Here is a 16,722-nt window from a genome sequence, read left to right as displayed (position 1 = left end):
TACTGTCTAGCCTAAAGTGCACCACGCTCAGCCCACGTCTGTATTTACTTCGACAGTCCAAATCGCTCAGTCAGTAGTCCTCGGTCTCTGCACTGGATTGATTCAAAGACTTGCCAGGGAAAGTGCTGCGTCCTGCTGAGCCCTTCGGTCTGTCCAGTCTCTCCACGGCGAACTATTCCCAACAGACATTAGTGTTTTTGGCTGTTTAATCCTGTCCAATCATCTGTCGAGCCTCGAGACACTTTAGCCTCATGTTCTTTAGTGGCACTGCTGGCGAATCGTGTCCAGTTAGATTGAATGGTAAAATGCCCTTCCCCATGTACTGCAGATCGTCTTGGTCGCTGCTGGGCTTGCAGGTAAATACTCATACTCATCCCCCTTATGCCGTTCAGCTACAGTGCTACCCTCGACCACCTGGGTATACGAGTATGCAGATTCAGTATCCATCTACGTCTGGTGTACTGACTGCTGAAGGGCAAACCTGGAATCACTGCGCCGTGTCGGTACATCAGGCGTCATCTTCTCAGCTACGTGATAACTCCTTTGAAAGAGCAAAAGTATGGATCTATTGAGGTTGTCCTGCCTTCTCTGGAATCACTGCTGGTCTCAGCATTATCGTGCATATCTCCAAGTTAATATAACTCGAGATCCTGCAGCGTTCGATGGCCAACTCTTCAGTTCGACAATTAGCATTGAAACGCTGTTGGACGTGCAGCTTCCTGCCCTAAACCCTGGACTATCCACCATCCGTTGAGGGCCTTGTCTCGACGTGCGTACCATATCCATTCAAACACGCCTAACCTTCTTTCCAGCCTCAACCTGTCATCTCTTGTCAAAGCCGACCAGGACATCTTCGTCAAAACGAAAACATCGTCAAGCACATCCTTCGAGTACAGTGCCTGTGTATGACGGTGATGCGCCGCCTTATTCAAGGAATCCTGCAACATGTTAATAACTCTATAATAATCTAGTAACTTACTATTGTAGATAGAAAATATCTTTAATATATCCTAAACCAAGCGAATTTAGGCTAATGCAAATAACCGTCTTGGAGCAGCCCCGCCTTATAAACACCAACCCTCACCACAATTCAACCCCAATTCCAATTCCAATCTTCATATTATTCATTTCAATTCAATTAAATTCCAATATTCATCTTCTATACTCAATCCCCATTGTTCAACATGCCAGTACGCAACCCCATCCTCCCAGGCTTCAACGCCGACCCCTCCATCCTGCGCGTCAAATCCTCCTACTACATCGCAACATCCACCTTCGAATGGTACCCAGGCGTCCAAATCCACCACTCCACCGACCTCGCAAACTGGGATCTAATCGCGCGCCCCCTCTCACGAGCAAGCCAACTCGACATGCGCGGCGCCCCAGACAGCTGCGGCGTCTGGGCGCCCTGCCTCTCGCACGACGGAACCCAGTTCTGGCTCGTTTACACATACGTCACGCGCAAGGACGGCTCGTTTAAGGATTCGCATAATTATATCGTCACGGCTCCAGAGATTACAGGGCCCTGGTCGGATCCAATCCATGTCAACTCGTCCGGGTTCGACCCGAGTTTATTCCACGATGAGGACGGGAGGAAGTGGTTTGTGAATATGCTGTGGGACCACCGGCGGCGGCCGCGCGCGTTCGCCGGAATCGCGCTGCAGGAATTCGATCCGAGGGCTGGGAAACTGGTTGGGGAGAGGAGGAATGTGTTTAAAGGCACGGAGCTGGATCTGGTGGAGGGGCCGCATCTTTATAAACGGGGTGGGTGGTACTATCTGCTCACGGCGGAGGGGGGCACCGCGTATCAGCATGCTTGTACGCTTGCGAGGGCGAGGAGTATCTGGGGTCCGTATGAGACGCATCCTGTGAAGCATATCCTGAGTTCGAAGGATGCGCCGTTTGCGGCGCTGCAGCGGGCGGGGCATGGGGATTTGGTGGAGACGGAGGATGGAAAGGCGTATCTGGTGCATTTGATGGGGAGGCCGGTTGGGCAGGGGAGACGGTGTGTGCTGGGACGGGAGACGTCTATTCAGGAGGTGTATTGGGATGATGAGGGCTGGTTGTGGGTGAAGGATGGGCCGGTGCCGTCGTTGTATGTTGATGTCCCTGGGACTCGCCGTGAAGGGGAGTACTGGGCTGAGCAGAGGTATACTTTCACCGATGCCCTGCATAAGGACTTTCAGTGGCTGCGTACGCCTGAGCCAGAGCGCATCTTTTCTATTGAAGATGGGAGTCTCTCGCTGATAGGCCGTGAGTCGATTGGGTCTTGGTTCGAGCAGGCGCTTGTTGCCCGGCGGCAGACGCATTTCTCATACGATGCGGAGACTGTCGTTGACTATACGCCTTCTGATGAGAGGCAGTTCGCCGGTCTTGTCGCATACTACTGCAGGTACAACTTCTTCTACCTGGCAGTGACAGCAGATGCAGACGGCCAGCGGGAGATCAATATCCTTCGCTCTGAAGCATCATACCCGGAAGGAAAGCTCGATACGCCGTTCCCTGATCCAGTTCAAATTCCGAATGAAGGGAAGGTTAGACTGGCATTGAGTATCAGGGGTGGACTCACGCTGCAATTCTTTTATGCACTGGGAGACGGAGAGCTCCAGGCAGTGGGCCCCGTATTTGATGCGTCGATTCTGTCGGACGAGTGTGGTGGCCACCAGGCCCATGGGAGCTTCACTGGGGCGTTTGTCGGCATGGCCTGCTCGGACGTGAATGGGACAGCTCTGCCAGCGAAATTTGATTCTTTTGTGTATAGACCAGTGCAGGACACCGCGGATCGATATGAGGTATGAAGTTAGTTTAAGCCCTGTTGCCCCAGTCACACATAGGTACGATTAGCATGGAATTCTACCATGAAGCTTTGAAAATCGGTACCTATAGGAATCGATGAATGCCTTTGTCCTTGGTGACAAGAGTAGGAAAATCTTGACGCACATACAACGGTAAATGATGTTATAATGGATTCGAAGACTGGGGTTTCCATCGACTGCACATGAGGCTATCTTGGGGGAATTGTTATATTGGTATGGATCAACTCAGTAGTCGTCGGGCAATTTGTTAATAGTGGCGATCGTATCGGATTATGTGTTGAGACTCTTCTATAGGTGCTAGCTAGAAACGAGGCATCTCACAGATATCAGTCAGCTTTAATGCACGAGAATGAACGGTTTTTAATACAACATGAATGACAGAGAAAGAGGCTGCACGAGTCAGAATTATGCTTGTGCTACCACCAGGATGGCGCCAGCTGGGGGCAAGCCTTACTGCCGTACTCGCTGTACTGTTTTCAATCAAGGTCTGATGTTCGTAATTTAAAAAAGAAAAAAAAAAGAGGTCAATAAATCATGCTTTTCCAATTGAATTGCATTTTGGTTGCAACATTCGTAAAGCTTTTTGGATGGAATACATGTAATCGAGACACATTATTGCCTCACATAGCAGTCAGGCTTTTTTTCATAGCGCTGTGTCTCTAAAGTCTTTGACAAAGGAGGAGGTATGAAATTTGCAACGTCGGCCCGGATGGTCTAGTGGTATGATTCTCGCTTTGGGTTCACCAAATCTAAAATGCGAGAGGCCCCGTGTTCGAACCACGGTTCGGGCCCGTCCTTTCTTTTGTACATTCTTTTTATTTATTTCCTTTCTTGACATCCATGATCCGACTGAAATGCAGACATGCTGGCATTGTATGATGGTCTGACACCCCTCCACATTTCCACAATGTCTTTCGGTGCGTATCGTGGGGCATCGCGGGGTAAGGCGATCAGTTAATGCCCCCAATTAAGAACATGGAGGAGTCTGCTTACTTCATGGGGCTGTTGAGTGGTGATACACAACTGTCGATAAATGGTCTCTCTTCACCATCTCTCTAATACTCCTCACCATGATATACGTCTACCTACTTCCACTTCTAGTCGCAGTGTTACTATGGAAGAGAAGCAAGGATACAAATCTCCAATCTGGAACCCCCATTCCAGGCCCACCAGGTATACTACACCTCTTGAACGGTCTAGTCGGTAGCTGATATTTGTCAGGCAAACCAATCCTAGGCAACCTCCCCGACATCCCGCCAAAGCACTCGTGGCTCAAATTCAAAGAATGGGCCGATAGATACGGTCCCATCTTCCAACTCGATCTCGCCGGGCGCAAACACGTTGTCCTCTCGACAGAGAAGATCGCTAATGCCTTGCTGAGAGAGCGAGGGTCGCTGTACTCATCCAGGGAGTATCTGCCCTTTGCGTCGGGGTTGCTTTCGCACAATCTGAGGCCTCTTTTTCTTCCGTATAACGGTAATCTCTCTTCCTTCCCATTTTGCTTCCCATGCTTATGGCCCATGACAGATCTCTGGCGTAAGGGACGAAAGCTAATGCACCAGCTCACGACAAACACGGCCGCAAGCAGCTACGAGCCAGTTCAGGACTATGAATCGAAAAGACTGCTTCGCTCGCTCCTGAACTACCCCACTGCGTACGAAAAATGGTTCGAGCTGTACGCATCCAGCGTCGTCTACCGGATTGGCTTCGGGCGCTGGATCGAGACTGGCGACGAGCCGGACTTTAAACGGATCATTGGGGTGGGCAAAACCGTGGAACGAGTCGCGTCGCCAGGGGCGTATCTTGTTGACTCGTTTCCTGTGTTGAATATTCTTCCGTCGGTTCTGGCTCCGTTTAAACGGGAGGCTGCGGAATTGCATGCGGAGGAGTTGAGTCTATTCCGGAAACTGCAGCAGGACGTTCGCGATGATATCCAGAGGGGAAGCAGGACGACTAGCTCATTCACCAAGACATTCTTGGATAATAAACAGGCTTATGCCCTCGCCGACGACGAGGCAGCCTACGTGATCGGAACCCTCTTCGAAGCAGGAAGTGGCACAACGGCCGCGGCCATGATGTCGTTCTGCCTGGCCATGGTGCACCACCCTGAATGGCAGGTGAAGATGCAATCCGAACTCGACCAGCAAGTCGGCGACAGGATTCCTGAATTCAGCGATATCCCGAATCTCCCCACCGTCCGCGCCGTCATCAAGGAAGTCCTCAGATGGAGACCAGTTACGGCCGGGAATGTCCCACACCAACTGATCCAAGACGACGCTTACAATGGCCATGTCTTTCCCAAGGGAACAGTCTTCCACGCGAACCAGTGGGCTATCCACCGAGACACCGAGTTGTATCCTGACCCCGAGACCTTCCGTCCTGAGCGGTGGCTTGAGCCTGGATTTCCGACATACCAGGAGCCATTAACCAAGTTCCCGAATATGCAGAATTACTCGTGTTTCGGATTCGGGAGGAGGATCTGTCCCGGGCAGAGTATTGCTGAGCGGTCGTTGAATATCCTGACGGCGAGGATTGCGTGGGCGATGAGTTTGCGCTGTAAGAGGGATGCCAGTGGGAGGGAAATACCCCCTCCGCTGTATGATTATACTGCAGGGTTTAATGTCCAGCCGGAGAGGTTTGATTTTGAGGTTGTGCCGCGTTCACCGGAGCGAGCGAGACTGGTCGAAGAAGTATTTCAACAGGCGAGGTTGGCGAGGGATGATTGATATGTAGTAACCCTAAGTCCTTTCGCTCATTGCAAACAGATACAAAAGTAACAGCACCTCACGAAATCAATGGGGATCAACAATACAAGCATAGAATATGCCGGCCGAAATGTTTTAAAATAGTTTTGGACCTGTCCTAGCGCAGTTCCAGCCAATTCCCCACTGTCGGAGAAAAAAGGGGTCTCGGCGCAAATCTCACCAGCGATCTCGATCTTTGATCTTAAGATCTTCTCTGATCGTCAAAAATAAATAAAAAATAAGAAACGGACAAGAAACGAACGATAAAAACAATAATGCGCATCGCTTCGCCCTGGTGGCTGTTCTCAGCCTTCCCATCGCTGTCTTCCGGAGCCACCCCTCTGCCTGTGAATGGCACTCGGGGAATCGACCTGTTCGAGATCCATTTGCCCGTGAACTGGAAGAATGCCGTCACAGACGGCGTGGAGTTTGTCTTTGTGAAGGCGAGCATACGCTCTACGACTCCTCTAGCTCTATTCTAACCAAGATACAGGCAACAGAGGGAAGCAGCTACAAAAACCCACGATATCCCTCCCAAAGGGAAAACGCCCTAACAAACGCCCCAGGGATCTTCCACGGCGCAATCCACTTCGCAAAGGCGGCATCCAGCAGCGGCGCTGACCAGGCCACGTTCTTCCTGAACAATGGCGGGAACTGGACTGCAGACGGGCAGACCCTCCCGGGCGTCCTGGAGATGGAAGGAAACATCGCCGGAAAGCTATGCCACGGGATGGAAGCGGGCGAAATCACAGACTGGATGGCGGATTTCTCGCACACTTATAAAGAAGCCACCGGTCGACCGCCGCTGCTGTTTCTGTCTGCGCAGTGGTGGGGGAAGTGTGCCGGGAATGATACCTCCTTTGGCGAGACGCATCCGCTTTGGCTGGCGAATTGGGCGGATGAGATGGGTGAGTTGCCTGTTGGTTGGGATGAGGCGATGTTCTGGCAGTATGCGGCGATGAGTGGGAGTGGGGGGGAGGGGGATGTGTTTTTGGGGAGGAGGGAAGACTTGAAGAGGTTTGCTTTGGGATTGTGATTTAAGTCTGTATCTGTGTGGTAGGTGTAGTTGTCGTTGTCCATGCATTGTTAGTTATTTGCCATGGCCTATTATGAATAAACGGTTACCAAGTAGTTAACTGTTGCTGCCCAGGTCTGTTCTCAATACGGCATATTCTGGCTGTGTCTAGAACAAAGCGTCTTAAGCCACCCAAGAATCTCCGTACAAGCCTTCAATCACCAGCCAATAATTAATCCACGTTACAACGACAGGTGGCAAAAATAAGCATGGATGTCGTCTCGGCTACTTCTCGGCTGCTGCTGGGCCCTCAGGGGACCAAACGTCAACAAGGGACAATGAAATGCGCCACATCTCCAACATCCAGTGGCATATAGCCTTCTCAGCACGGCAATAAACGTATTGCAATCCCATCGCGACCCCACAAATGGCGCGAGGACCCCCAGAATTGGAGTAGCTGCACGCGGGGTTGGGATCTTGGCTGTCTGGGCGCCGAGAAAAGGTCAGTATAAAGAAGGATGTCGTGGATAATACTGTGCTTCACGAATGTCTAGTCATTTCTCCCAATTGCACTCTGCGTCATGCCTTCATCTAAACCGTCCAGTGTGCTATACGTGGAGGATGCGCCTCCGGAGAAATGCATTGAGGCAGCGCCTAGTCTTGAGCAGGTCTATCTGGAAAGCGGGCTGAATGAGGACGACGCGCACTTTCTGGCTAACTTTCCCGATGAGAAGAGGAAGAAGTGCGTTCGAAAGGTGAGACCTGACACTTGGATGGAACGAGTCGAGAATAACCTGTCAGATCGATTGGCGTCTCTGCCCTCTGTTGGCGTTCCTGTATCTTGTGTGTTATATCGACAAAGCGAGTATCGGTGGGTTTCCACGGACATGCCCTGTGATAGTCTTGATTCTAATGGGTCCAATAGGAAATGCCAAAATCGAAGGCATGTTGACGGACTTGGACATGTCTGGCACGCAGTATAACGTTGCCCTGGGCATTTTCTTCGTCACCTACGTCCTGTTCGGTAGGCCCTCATCAAACTGTCCCTTTAGTATTTCCACTGACATGGATGTCGATAATAGAGGTCCCAAGCAATATTCTGCTGGCCAAATTCAAGAGACCCTCATTCTATCTCGCAATCCTGACCCTCTTATGGGGAATCGTCGTAACCCTAACCGGAGTCGTCCAGAACTTTGCCGGCCTGTGCGCCGTCCGCGTGCTGCTTGGTATCTTCGAGTATGTCGAAGCCTATTTCCAATTCTCTGTCTACCCTGTCTAGCTGTATAGCCTGTCTGACGTCCGATAGATCTGGCTTCTTCCCCGGCGCCATCTGGATCATCACACAATGGTACATGCCCGAAGAAACGCAAAGCCGAATCGGCCTATTCTACACAGCCAGCGCCCTGGCCGGCGCCTTCTCCGGGCTTCTCGCATTCGGACTCGCTAAAATGCGCGGAATCGGCGGATACAACGGGTGGCGCTGGATCTTCATAATCGAAGGCGCAGCCACCGTCCTCCTCGCAGCTCTCTGCTACTTCTGTCTAGCAGACACACCGGAGCTCTCAACGCGGTGGCTGGACCCGGAGGAGATTCGATTCCTCGCCCTCCGCAAGAAAGCCCTCCGTGGCCGCATCGTCGTTGATGAGAAGGCTAGCAAATTCGACTGGAAGACGCTCTTCAACGCTCTTACCGACTGGCATCTTTATCTCCAGATCTTGAATTTCTGGTCCAACACGGTGCCGAATTACGGGTTGAAGTTTTCCTTGCCCCAGATTATCAAGAATATGGGATACACCTCTGCGAACGCCCAGCTCCTCTCCATGCCGCCGTATTTCGCGGGCGCGATCTCGGCGTACGGGTTTGGGATTGTAGCTGATAAACTGCGATGGCGCATGCCTGTTATTGTTATGGGGCAGATGTTTGTGATTGTCGCCTTTGGGATTCTCTTCGCCCTTGCCGATGATATCCAGGATAATATCCCTGCTTGTTATTTCGCTGTCGTGCTTGCTTGTATAGGGCTATACCCCATCATCCCGGGCACGAACGCGTGGACAGCGAACAACCTCGCCGGTGCGCGGAAACAGGCGATGGGGATCGCGTTTATGATTAGTGCTGGGAACTGCGGCGGGCTTGTTGGTTCGTTTATATACCTTGAGCGAGAGGCGCCGAAGTATCCCACGGGCTTTGGGAGTTCGTTTGCGTTTGCGGCGGCGGGGATGGTGGCCAGTCTTGCTTTGGAGACGAGGTTTTGGTTTGTGAATAGGAGGAACGGCAAGATTAGTCGCGAGGAGGTTCATGAGAGATACACCCCTGAGGAGCTGCAGGTTATGGGGGATCGGTCGCCGCTGTTTAAGTATATTTTGTAACTGTCTCCCCTGGTTGACCTGATAGGAATCAAGGTTAGATTTATACTGGCACCGCCGGTTATCAATATCAGCTTCACTGCAGCCCGTGTAAACATACGCACAAGCTCGTAGAACCCAGAAGGAGGGCACATTATGAGAAGTAAGCAACATCTGATATGCAATGAGTCACCTTACAGTGAATTGAAGCTATTCAACTCATTCAGACAAGATTGCAGTAGTCTGTCCATGAGCCTCTATTTGTCAAACGTGGAACTTTGCAACGGCCCATTTCCGAGACCCCTGCGCCGTCCTGACTCCTGAGTAGCCTTACCTTCCAGACTTTGGCCATCAGGCCTTCGAGATCGGTGGAGCATGGCAGTAATAGCACTACGCTAGGGTAACTAGAGCTTGGTAGGCGAACTTAATCAAGTCAGGCCCTCAACACGCTTCAACAAGTTACAAGTTATTTGCTGCGATTTTTGATATCGGTGGTATCGCTCCTGGTTATGGCTGTTAGTTCTCACCGGGAGTTGGAAGATGGACATTATTGCAAGCTGGAATTATCGACTTCGGCTTGGATTGCATGAATGTGACAACTGACGACACAGCAGTGGAGCTCATCTTGGCCCTAAATTCCTAGATCCTCCTTCGCCAGCTTAGAGGCTCCATCATTATGCGGTGCTGCAGCGCCGCAATAAGTCCACTGTCGCGTCCTGAAATGGCGACGAACTTTCCAGAGCAACTAGCAAACAATCACTGTATGGAAAGACAGCTCTGGTATCAGTTTCCCTTGCTAGAGTACCTTTATTTCATTTGCCGCTGGTAGAAGTGGACGTATATAACAACCAGTCCCCTTTCCTCTTTAACATAGTAGGCCAGATGGAACGTACAGAAACGAGGGATAGTAAAGGTTTATTTATTGACGTATCCTTTCAACTCAATATCATATTCTTACAAGTCTATCCCTTCGACTCAAAACTGCTTCGTCTAGTCCGACTCTCCTCCAGGGCAAGATGCACATCAGTGGTAACCCTAATGCCCATCCCATCGGGCGTCGACGAGATGATATGCTCCTGGCTCTCCTCCGACGACCCCCGACTCTTCTTCCCCTTCTTCCACCCCACCGACGTGTCCATCTCATACGGCTCGCGCTCATGCGCCGAAACAAGCGTGTTGAAGTTATGGCTATTCTTCGACGAAAACACCTTCCCAGTGCCCCGCGACTTCGCATTCGAATTTGTATTCGTATTCGTATACCCATTACTAGAGCCGTAGGTCCGGAACCAGCGAAAGCGCGTGAACAGAGGTTTTATGCCTGGTGCGCACACGATGAATACGGAGACGAAGCATTCGCGGGACGCCCAGCCGAGCGCTGTAGCCAGGGTGTCGATTTGGGTGACGGAGTAGTAGGCGCGCAGGATGGCGCAGATCATGACGAAGATGCCGGAGCAGAAGAGGGCGGCGAGGATGAGCTTTTGCGAGGAGGGGATTCGGGCGACGATGACGAGCGGGATTGGGACGCACATTATTGCGAGGTCGGTTCTGGAACAGTTAATGAGTCTCTCTGTGTGTGTGTGAATATGAAGGGGAGGGTAGTACATGATGCTGAGGACTTCGATGACGATGTAGTTCAGTGGGCGGATGGTGCAGTTGTCTAGACAGATTTGTTAGCTGCTGATACTGTGGGAATGGATAGGTAGATTACCTCCAGCGTAAGGCTTGACCTGCCAGTTCTTGTGAATCGGGTGGCAGACTGCAAGGTCGAATATCAGGGATGTGAGAAACGTGCAGGCCGTGAGTGCCCCGACCACGAGAGACAGGCGATGCTGCCAAAGGCCCATTCTGTCCGAGTTAGCATATAAATTCGGCTGAATAGAGGTCGAGTCCTACGTAAGTCGGGTGTAGAGAAACACCAGAACGCCTTTGAATGCCCAGACTGCCAGGATATACGCCAGCCAGGCAACGAACGCGCAGACAGATCCGATCTTGTACAGTGCAACTTCACTGTCGGGGACCTGAAGGGCGGTCTCGGTGTCCAGGCCGATGTTGGAGCTGTATACGGCTGCTCAGTGTTAGTATCTGAAGATGATATCCATGGAGATTCCATACCTGTGCAGAGGTAGAGAGTGACGGTCATCACGGTCCAGAATACCTGGTGACTGCGTTAGCGGACACAAAGTATTGGTGCACGATACTCACAAGACCAAGTATCAAAAACATATCGTCCCAGTAGAGATTCCTGTTATCGATGAAGCATCGTGTATAGATACGAACACCGGCAACCAGGATTCCCAAAGCCCACTCCGCAAAGAGCTCTGCAGTTAGATTGTAGACCATTCTTGCCTCACAGCGCGGCCTGCATATACGAAGAGAATGGAAGAGTTTAATATTCTAGAATATGAAATGGAATGCAGGGGGGGGGGCTTGAAAAGAAGCACCAACTCCAGCAGCCCGAGGCCCAGGCCGCTGGAAATGATAAGCAAGACTATCATGCCTACGGGAAAAGCAAAAATGAACTACAGTCTGAGGAATGGAGACTCAATAATCCCTCACCATTCCAACACTCTAGATCAACAGGGATAGGCAGTTTGGCGGCCAACAAGGGACTTTTGACAGCAGACTTAACCCATGACGGTACCGATATTCAACTTAGAGTGAAGAGCCGTGCACAGCTCAGACAGCGGTGGGGAATGAGTCGTAACGCATTTCCGGTAAGCACATTGGGATTTTCGGTGGTGATGGGCCATCGACCGGGAGTATGGACAAATAATGGACTACGATGGTCGATGGCAGCTGCTTCAATCTGGTGGAGCAGCATGGCGAGACGGAAGGATTCCGTAGAGACGATTAGCGTGTACCTGTCCATCTTGAATGGATCAAGCATAAGAAGAATGGGTCCGTCAACGCGCAAGATGGCAGTGCGATACCGCGATAGTCCTTCGGCCCAACGCCGTCTATGGGTCCGCCGATCACTGCGGCGTCTTGACAGTTGACCGGAAATACTATTCCTGCCTCACTCAGGCTTAGGAGGGGCGTCTGCAATGGTTGCTGCTTTGCTGCTTTGCTGCTATTAATGCAAGGATCCCCTGGACTCTTGAAGTCCCCCTGTCCCAGTTCTCTACAGGTACTCCGTAACCCCCTTGAAGCATCATGGCTACAGACCAACTTCAATCTCTCTGGGCGGATGCTCAGACATCTTTCGAAGCCCTCCAGAAGGCCCAGTCGGAAACAGCTCGAACCGAAGCTCTGGCTAAAGTCACCAAGCTCCAGCGAGCTCTCGAGCAGCCCAAGGATGCCATCCTGAAGCTTTCATACCAGGTGAGACGAGCCACCGAACCACACATTAGACAATTAAACCCTTTCTAACACTTCCAGCCCATGGTATTCATGGCCCTCAAAATCGCTCACGATATGGGTGTCTTCCCCGTCCTGGAGAAAGCGACGTCCCCTGTCTCTGCAGAGGAACTGGCAGCAGTCAAGCCCGCAGACCCTCTCCTTCTCCGTATGTCGCCCGCTAACTCTACCTATAATACTGCTAATGCATTGCCAGAGCGTATAATGCGGCTCCTCGTCTCTTTCGATATCGTCGAAGAGCCCTCGCCCAGTGCCTACCTCCCAACAGCCATCTCAAAGGCCATGGTCAACCGAGCCACCATCGGCACAGTCGAGTCTCTGTACGCCACCCTCCCTCCCAAACCCTTAATATCTATCTGACAGAAAGGTACTCAGATTCTGCGAATTCCTCCCCATCCTCACAAAAACCCCCTCATACCTCGCTGCCACAAACTACCAAAACCCGCAAGACCCCCTACACTCCCCCCTCCAATACACCCACAACGTCTCAACCGACGGCTTCACCTGGCTCTGCCAACACCCCGACGCCCTCACCCGCTTCAACAACTTCATGGAAGGCCAGCGCGCAAACCGCGTACACTGGGGCGACTGGTTCCCGATCCAGGAGCGCGTTCTCGACGGCGCAGACAGGAGTAACCCCGAGCGCGCGCTGCTAGTTGATATTGGCGGCGGTCGCGGGCACGATCTCATGCTCTTCCAGCAGAGATTCCCGGATGCGCCGGGGAAACTGGTACTGGAGGATCTGCCGAGTGTGATTGATGAGGCGGCTGCTGAGTTGGGGAAGTGTGGGATTGAGGGCGTCAAGTATGATTTCTTCAAGGAGGCGAATCCGGTTAAAGGTCTACTCAACTTCAAACTCTATATTCATGTTTATGGTGAGAAGTGCTAATATGTAATAGGAGCCCGGGTGTACTACTTCAAATTCGTCTTCCACGACTGGTCCGATTCGAAAGCGCGCGTGCTGCTCAACTACGTCGTTGCTGCTATGGAGGCTGGATACTCCAAGCTGGTGATTGAGGAGTATATCCTGCCGGATAAGAATGCAGAGTTTCTGCATGGAACAACAGATATGGCGGTCTTGATGTTCTGCTCTGGACTTGAGCGCACGCGCAGTCAGTGGAAGAGTCTGCTGGAGTCTGTGGGACTGCAGCCGACGTTCTGGACTCGTGAGGGAGAGGGACTTGGTGTTATCGAGTCGGTTTTGCCGGTTGCGAATGGAACAAATGGGCAGTAGGTAGATAAGATGGTGACTATACCTCCATGAACATGGAATTGAGCGTTTGAAACTATAATGCGAAAGTATAAGGAGAGTAGACCACTCATTGATAGCTCAACAATATAGACCAACGGACTGTATGGACCATATCAAGCTATATGAATCACCTCCAGCTCCATACCGGGCTTGTTTACTAAACGTGCGCTTTTCATTCCATGACATTGACATAGACAGCACCAGGGTTATACGTCTGTCAAGGTAGAAATACTTCCACCTCACGCCTTCTCCGTGAGCCACGTCCCAGCAAACGGCTCACCCAGCCCCAAGTCATCGACAAAATCCTTCAGCGGAAACCCAGCACGAGCCTCAGTGGTGTTAGGCTTGAACTTGGCATAAGAGTCAGGGAAGTTAAAGCCTCCCTCGGGGTGCTCAAAGAGCAAGAGAGTGTAGTTGTGAACGCCCGACCCCTTCTCCGGGGATGGGGCCAGGTACTTGGCCTCAGGTGCCTTCTTCGACGTGACGGGGTAGAACAGGTAGTTGTCTGTTTGGGTGAGTTCCTGGTCTCGCTTCAGGCCGGAGTGGAGGAGGTTCAGGGTTGCTGTTGAGCCGTCCGGGGTCTCGGAGTCGGAGTCGACCATGATGAGGACGAGCTCATTGTTGCTTACTTCGCTATCCCCTCCCCTCCCATATGGGAAGCCGACTTGGGGGGGCGCGGTGGTTTCTGGATATGAGTTAGGATTGTTTTTACCTGGTATATGTATGGATCGGTGCATTCTAGGTGCGGGACCTACCATCAGCCGGGACTGTATCACCGGGGCTCCAGGGAGAGCCAACGTCGTCGCCGTAGTTGACTATTATTGGATTGTTGGTCTGGTAGATGAAGCCTTCGCTTGTTTGGGCTGTGGCCAGAGCCACGTTGAGGCCGATGGTAAGACCGCTGATCAACTTGAACATTGTGGTGGTGAATACAGTTCAACGCCTTGAAATAGGATATGTATGCTATCCAGGGCCAGTACGGGGTATAAATAGGTGTATCTGGTGGCTTACGGATTTCCAGTGGCTTACATCGTGTCTATTCAGCCCCATGGGGGCGAAGAGGCAGGGCTCTCATTTCATAGACTCATACCCATTGACTGCGTAAAGCAGAGTAGATAAAGACAGGACAGCGTTATGTACAAGATTAATGAGCGATCGATTGCGTAACCCATGTAGATGATTGCGACATATCTTGTATCAGGGTCCTTCCCAGCAACACCCTCGTTGGGCGTTGTGATTTCGCCCGTACTGTCCTTGATGATCGTCATGTCGTTTATTACGAGACATAGCACAGCCCCAATATGTAACGGGGACAACCACACCCTGAAACAGCCGTTGTCGTGGACAATCATCTGATGATCGGATGGTACTCCTTACCCAGATCGATATGGCCACAAGCGACCTCACTAGATAGCATAGGCGCTCTTTCCAAATATCCCATGTTAGTATAACCTTAACTATCTCTCACAAATGTCAATAAGTAGTGGATCTTGTAGTGGGCCAGTCGAAGCTATCTAGTTGGCTCCGAGCCCTCCTTGTAACCTCACTTATATACCCCAGACCTCCAGTACAACCCACGCAACCTGGCCATGGTCTCCAGGACGGAGACCCTGATGTTAATTTCTGATTTTACAGGCCGTTAAGGAGACTGATATCATGCCGCGGCGGGTTTGATATTTGGCCTATTCGCGGTGGGTCGTGGCGTGGTATCGATAGCCTGTGGTCCTATTTATCAGTTACTGCAATTCGCAGAGGCCCGGGCTCGAGCTCCGTTATATCCTGATTAATTATTTAATATCATTGCTCAAGGAGCTCATTCAACAACTCCCTAAACATTTCCCTAATCGCATCCTCAACACCACCACTCCTCCAGGCCTCTCTATCCTCCATACTAACCTCCCCCCTGTCCAAACAACCCTCCATAACCGTCCCCTGTACAACAATCCCCGGAGCAGTCTCCACAGCCCTCATCCTCAGCCCCGTCAAAACACCCCTCAAATGATCCCCCGCCTTCCCCCCTCCCCTCCCACCATACGTCACAATCCCCGCAGGCTTCCCCTTCCACTCGTAGAACAGATAGTCCAGCGCATTCTTCAAACTCGCCGGGATGCTCCAGTTATACTGCGGAGTGACAAATATAAAAGCGTCGTATTGGCGCACGAGCGCTGACCATGCGCGCGTGTGTGCATGGGTATACTGCGGCGTTGGGTCTGTCGATGATAGGTGCGATGGTATTGCTGCTTCGTTGTAGAGAGGGAGGTTTTGGTTGCGGAGGTCTATTATAAAGAGGTTGATTTCCTTGCTTTTTTCGTTGTTCGTGTCCTTGTCCGACCAGTCTTCCTGGATGATGTCGTGGACGTATTTCGTGATGAAGGGGTTGATGCGTGGCTCCCTTGTGCTGCAGGTTACGAGGGCGACTTTCATTACCGGCATGGTGGAGGTATATGGCTTTTGTGAACACTCAAGGGTTTGCGGTCTTCTTATAAAGGACGTTGGGTATAAATTCGCCACAGTGGACTCAGTGGGCCCGAGGCTGATATAGAGTTCGCTGCAGCCTACACAAGGCTCCATTAGGGTTACTCCGATGCTCTCAGTTCACCCTGTGATTATTAGAAGCACCAAGATGGGATTTATTAATGAGATACATGTGTATATTAAGAATACATCTCCAATAACTAGACGCTCCCCAGTATGGGATCTGGGATAGCGAAGCGTATTGTGTATTGTGAATCGCGATGTCGGCATTATCTGAACCCTAATTAAAAATAACCAGTAGAATAAACTGACAGGCACAGAGTCAGGTCCAATAACTCTTTCCCTGTAGTTTATTATCTCAGCCACTCATTCATTCTTTGTAATATTTCGTTCATGCCTTACGATGCCTGGGTTCCTTTATCTATATTCTTAGTATCTCCTAGTTCTTTCCTGTGTCCATCACAGTCTGTCTGTTCTATTACCAATTCTTCTGCCTTTGTTTTCTTTGTGGCACACCACCAGCTCTACTTCCAGCAGTTGGTGGTAAGTTAGCCATGCGTTCAAAGGAATAGGATTCCCACAATGGCCTTATTCCACCAGACAAGAGGATATAATCAGACAATGGGTCGTCGATAAATAGGAAGTAACCTCTGCTCCCGAGTCTCTATGATGCCTTTTTCACTCGATCTATCCTTTACGATTGACACTGTCATTATTAGAA

The 16,722-nt window shown here is 51.2% G+C and overlaps 8 protein-coding genes and 1 non-coding gene across 9 annotated transcripts; 6 read left to right on the top strand and 3 right to left on the bottom strand.

The window, feature by feature from the left end:
• Window positions 1-1,184: 1,184 nt before the first annotated feature.
• On the top strand, window positions 1,185-2,798 carry APUU_10481A (glycoside hydrolase family 43 protein; the record flags this gene model as incomplete). Its single annotated transcript, XM_041701274.1, has 1 exon — window positions 1,185-2,798. One exon carries the CDS (start codon window positions 1,185-1,187, stop codon window positions 2,796-2,798), a length of 1,614 nt encoding a protein of 537 aa, XP_041549847.1.
• A 721-nt stretch (window positions 2,799-3,519) lies between these two features.
• On the top strand, window positions 3,520-3,607 carry APUU_t10001A. Its single transcript has one exon. It is a non-coding gene; the product is annotated as a tRNA-Pro (tRNA).
• Window positions 3,608-3,886: 279 nt separating this feature from the next.
• On the top strand, window positions 3,887-5,542 carry APUU_10480A (cytochrome P450; the record flags this gene model as incomplete). The annotated part of the gene is made up of 3 exons (XM_041701263.1): window positions 3,887-3,989; window positions 4,038-4,292; window positions 4,344-5,542. The coding sequence occupies 3 exons, from the start codon at window positions 3,887-3,889 to the stop codon at window positions 5,540-5,542; spliced, it is 1,557 nt and encodes a 518-aa protein (XP_041549846.1).
• Window positions 5,543-5,835: 293 nt separating this feature from the next.
• On the top strand, window positions 5,836-6,596 carry APUU_10479A (putative secreted glycosyl hydrolase; the record flags this gene model as incomplete). Its single annotated transcript, XM_041701251.1, has 2 exons — window positions 5,836-6,003; window positions 6,054-6,596. 2 exons carry the CDS (start codon window positions 5,836-5,838, stop codon window positions 6,594-6,596), a joined length of 711 nt encoding a protein of 236 aa, XP_041549845.1.
• Window positions 6,597-7,156: 560 nt separating this feature from the next.
• Window positions 7,157-8,941, top strand: APUU_10478A (uncharacterized protein; the record flags this gene model as incomplete). Its single annotated transcript, XM_041701240.1, has 5 exons — window positions 7,157-7,330; window positions 7,377-7,446; window positions 7,501-7,599; window positions 7,658-7,811; window positions 7,882-8,941. The coding sequence occupies 5 exons, from the start codon at window positions 7,157-7,159 to the stop codon at window positions 8,939-8,941; spliced, it is 1,557 nt and encodes a 518-aa protein (XP_041549844.1).
• A 938-nt stretch (window positions 8,942-9,879) lies between these two features.
• On the bottom strand, window positions 9,880-11,257 carry APUU_10477S (uncharacterized protein; the record flags this gene model as incomplete). The annotated part of the gene is made up of 6 exons (XM_041701229.1): window positions 9,880-10,462; window positions 10,520-10,574; window positions 10,626-10,762; window positions 10,811-10,982; window positions 11,030-11,072; window positions 11,120-11,257. The coding sequence occupies 6 exons, from the start codon at window positions 11,255-11,257 to the stop codon at window positions 9,880-9,882; spliced, it is 1,128 nt and encodes a 375-aa protein (XP_041549843.1).
• An 813-nt stretch (window positions 11,258-12,070) lies between these two features.
• On the top strand, window positions 12,071-13,508 carry APUU_10476A (class I SAM-dependent methyltransferase; the record flags this gene model as incomplete). The annotated part of the gene is made up of 5 exons (XM_041701218.1): window positions 12,071-12,238; window positions 12,296-12,422; window positions 12,471-12,594; window positions 12,650-13,113; window positions 13,174-13,508. 5 exons carry the CDS (start codon window positions 12,071-12,073, stop codon window positions 13,506-13,508), a joined length of 1,218 nt encoding a protein of 405 aa, XP_041549842.1.
• Window positions 13,509-13,765: 257 nt separating this feature from the next.
• APUU_10475S (YbhB/YbcL family Raf kinase inhibitor-like protein) lies at window positions 13,766-14,444 on the bottom strand (the record flags this gene model as incomplete). The annotated part of the gene is made up of 2 exons (XM_041701207.1): window positions 13,766-14,211; window positions 14,282-14,444. 2 exons carry the CDS (start codon window positions 14,442-14,444, stop codon window positions 13,766-13,768), a joined length of 609 nt encoding a protein of 202 aa, XP_041549841.1.
• An 879-nt stretch (window positions 14,445-15,323) lies between these two features.
• Window positions 15,324-15,959, bottom strand: APUU_10474S (flavin-dependent quinone reductase; the record flags this gene model as incomplete). The annotated part of the gene is made up of 1 exon (XM_041701196.1): window positions 15,324-15,959. The coding sequence occupies one exon, from the start codon at window positions 15,957-15,959 to the stop codon at window positions 15,324-15,326; it is 636 nt and encodes a 211-aa protein (XP_041549840.1).
• Window positions 15,960-16,722: the final 763 nt, after the last annotated feature.

The sequence above is a fragment of the Aspergillus puulaauensis genome, chromosome 1, assembly GCF_016861865.1.
Source record: "Aspergillus puulaauensis MK2 DNA, chromosome 1, nearly complete sequence".
Classification (NCBI taxonomy): domain Eukaryota; kingdom Fungi; phylum Ascomycota; class Eurotiomycetes; order Eurotiales; family Aspergillaceae; genus Aspergillus; species Aspergillus puulaauensis.
Note: the sequence above shows the minus strand (reverse complement) of the source record. Positions and strands in the feature narration are given on the sequence as shown.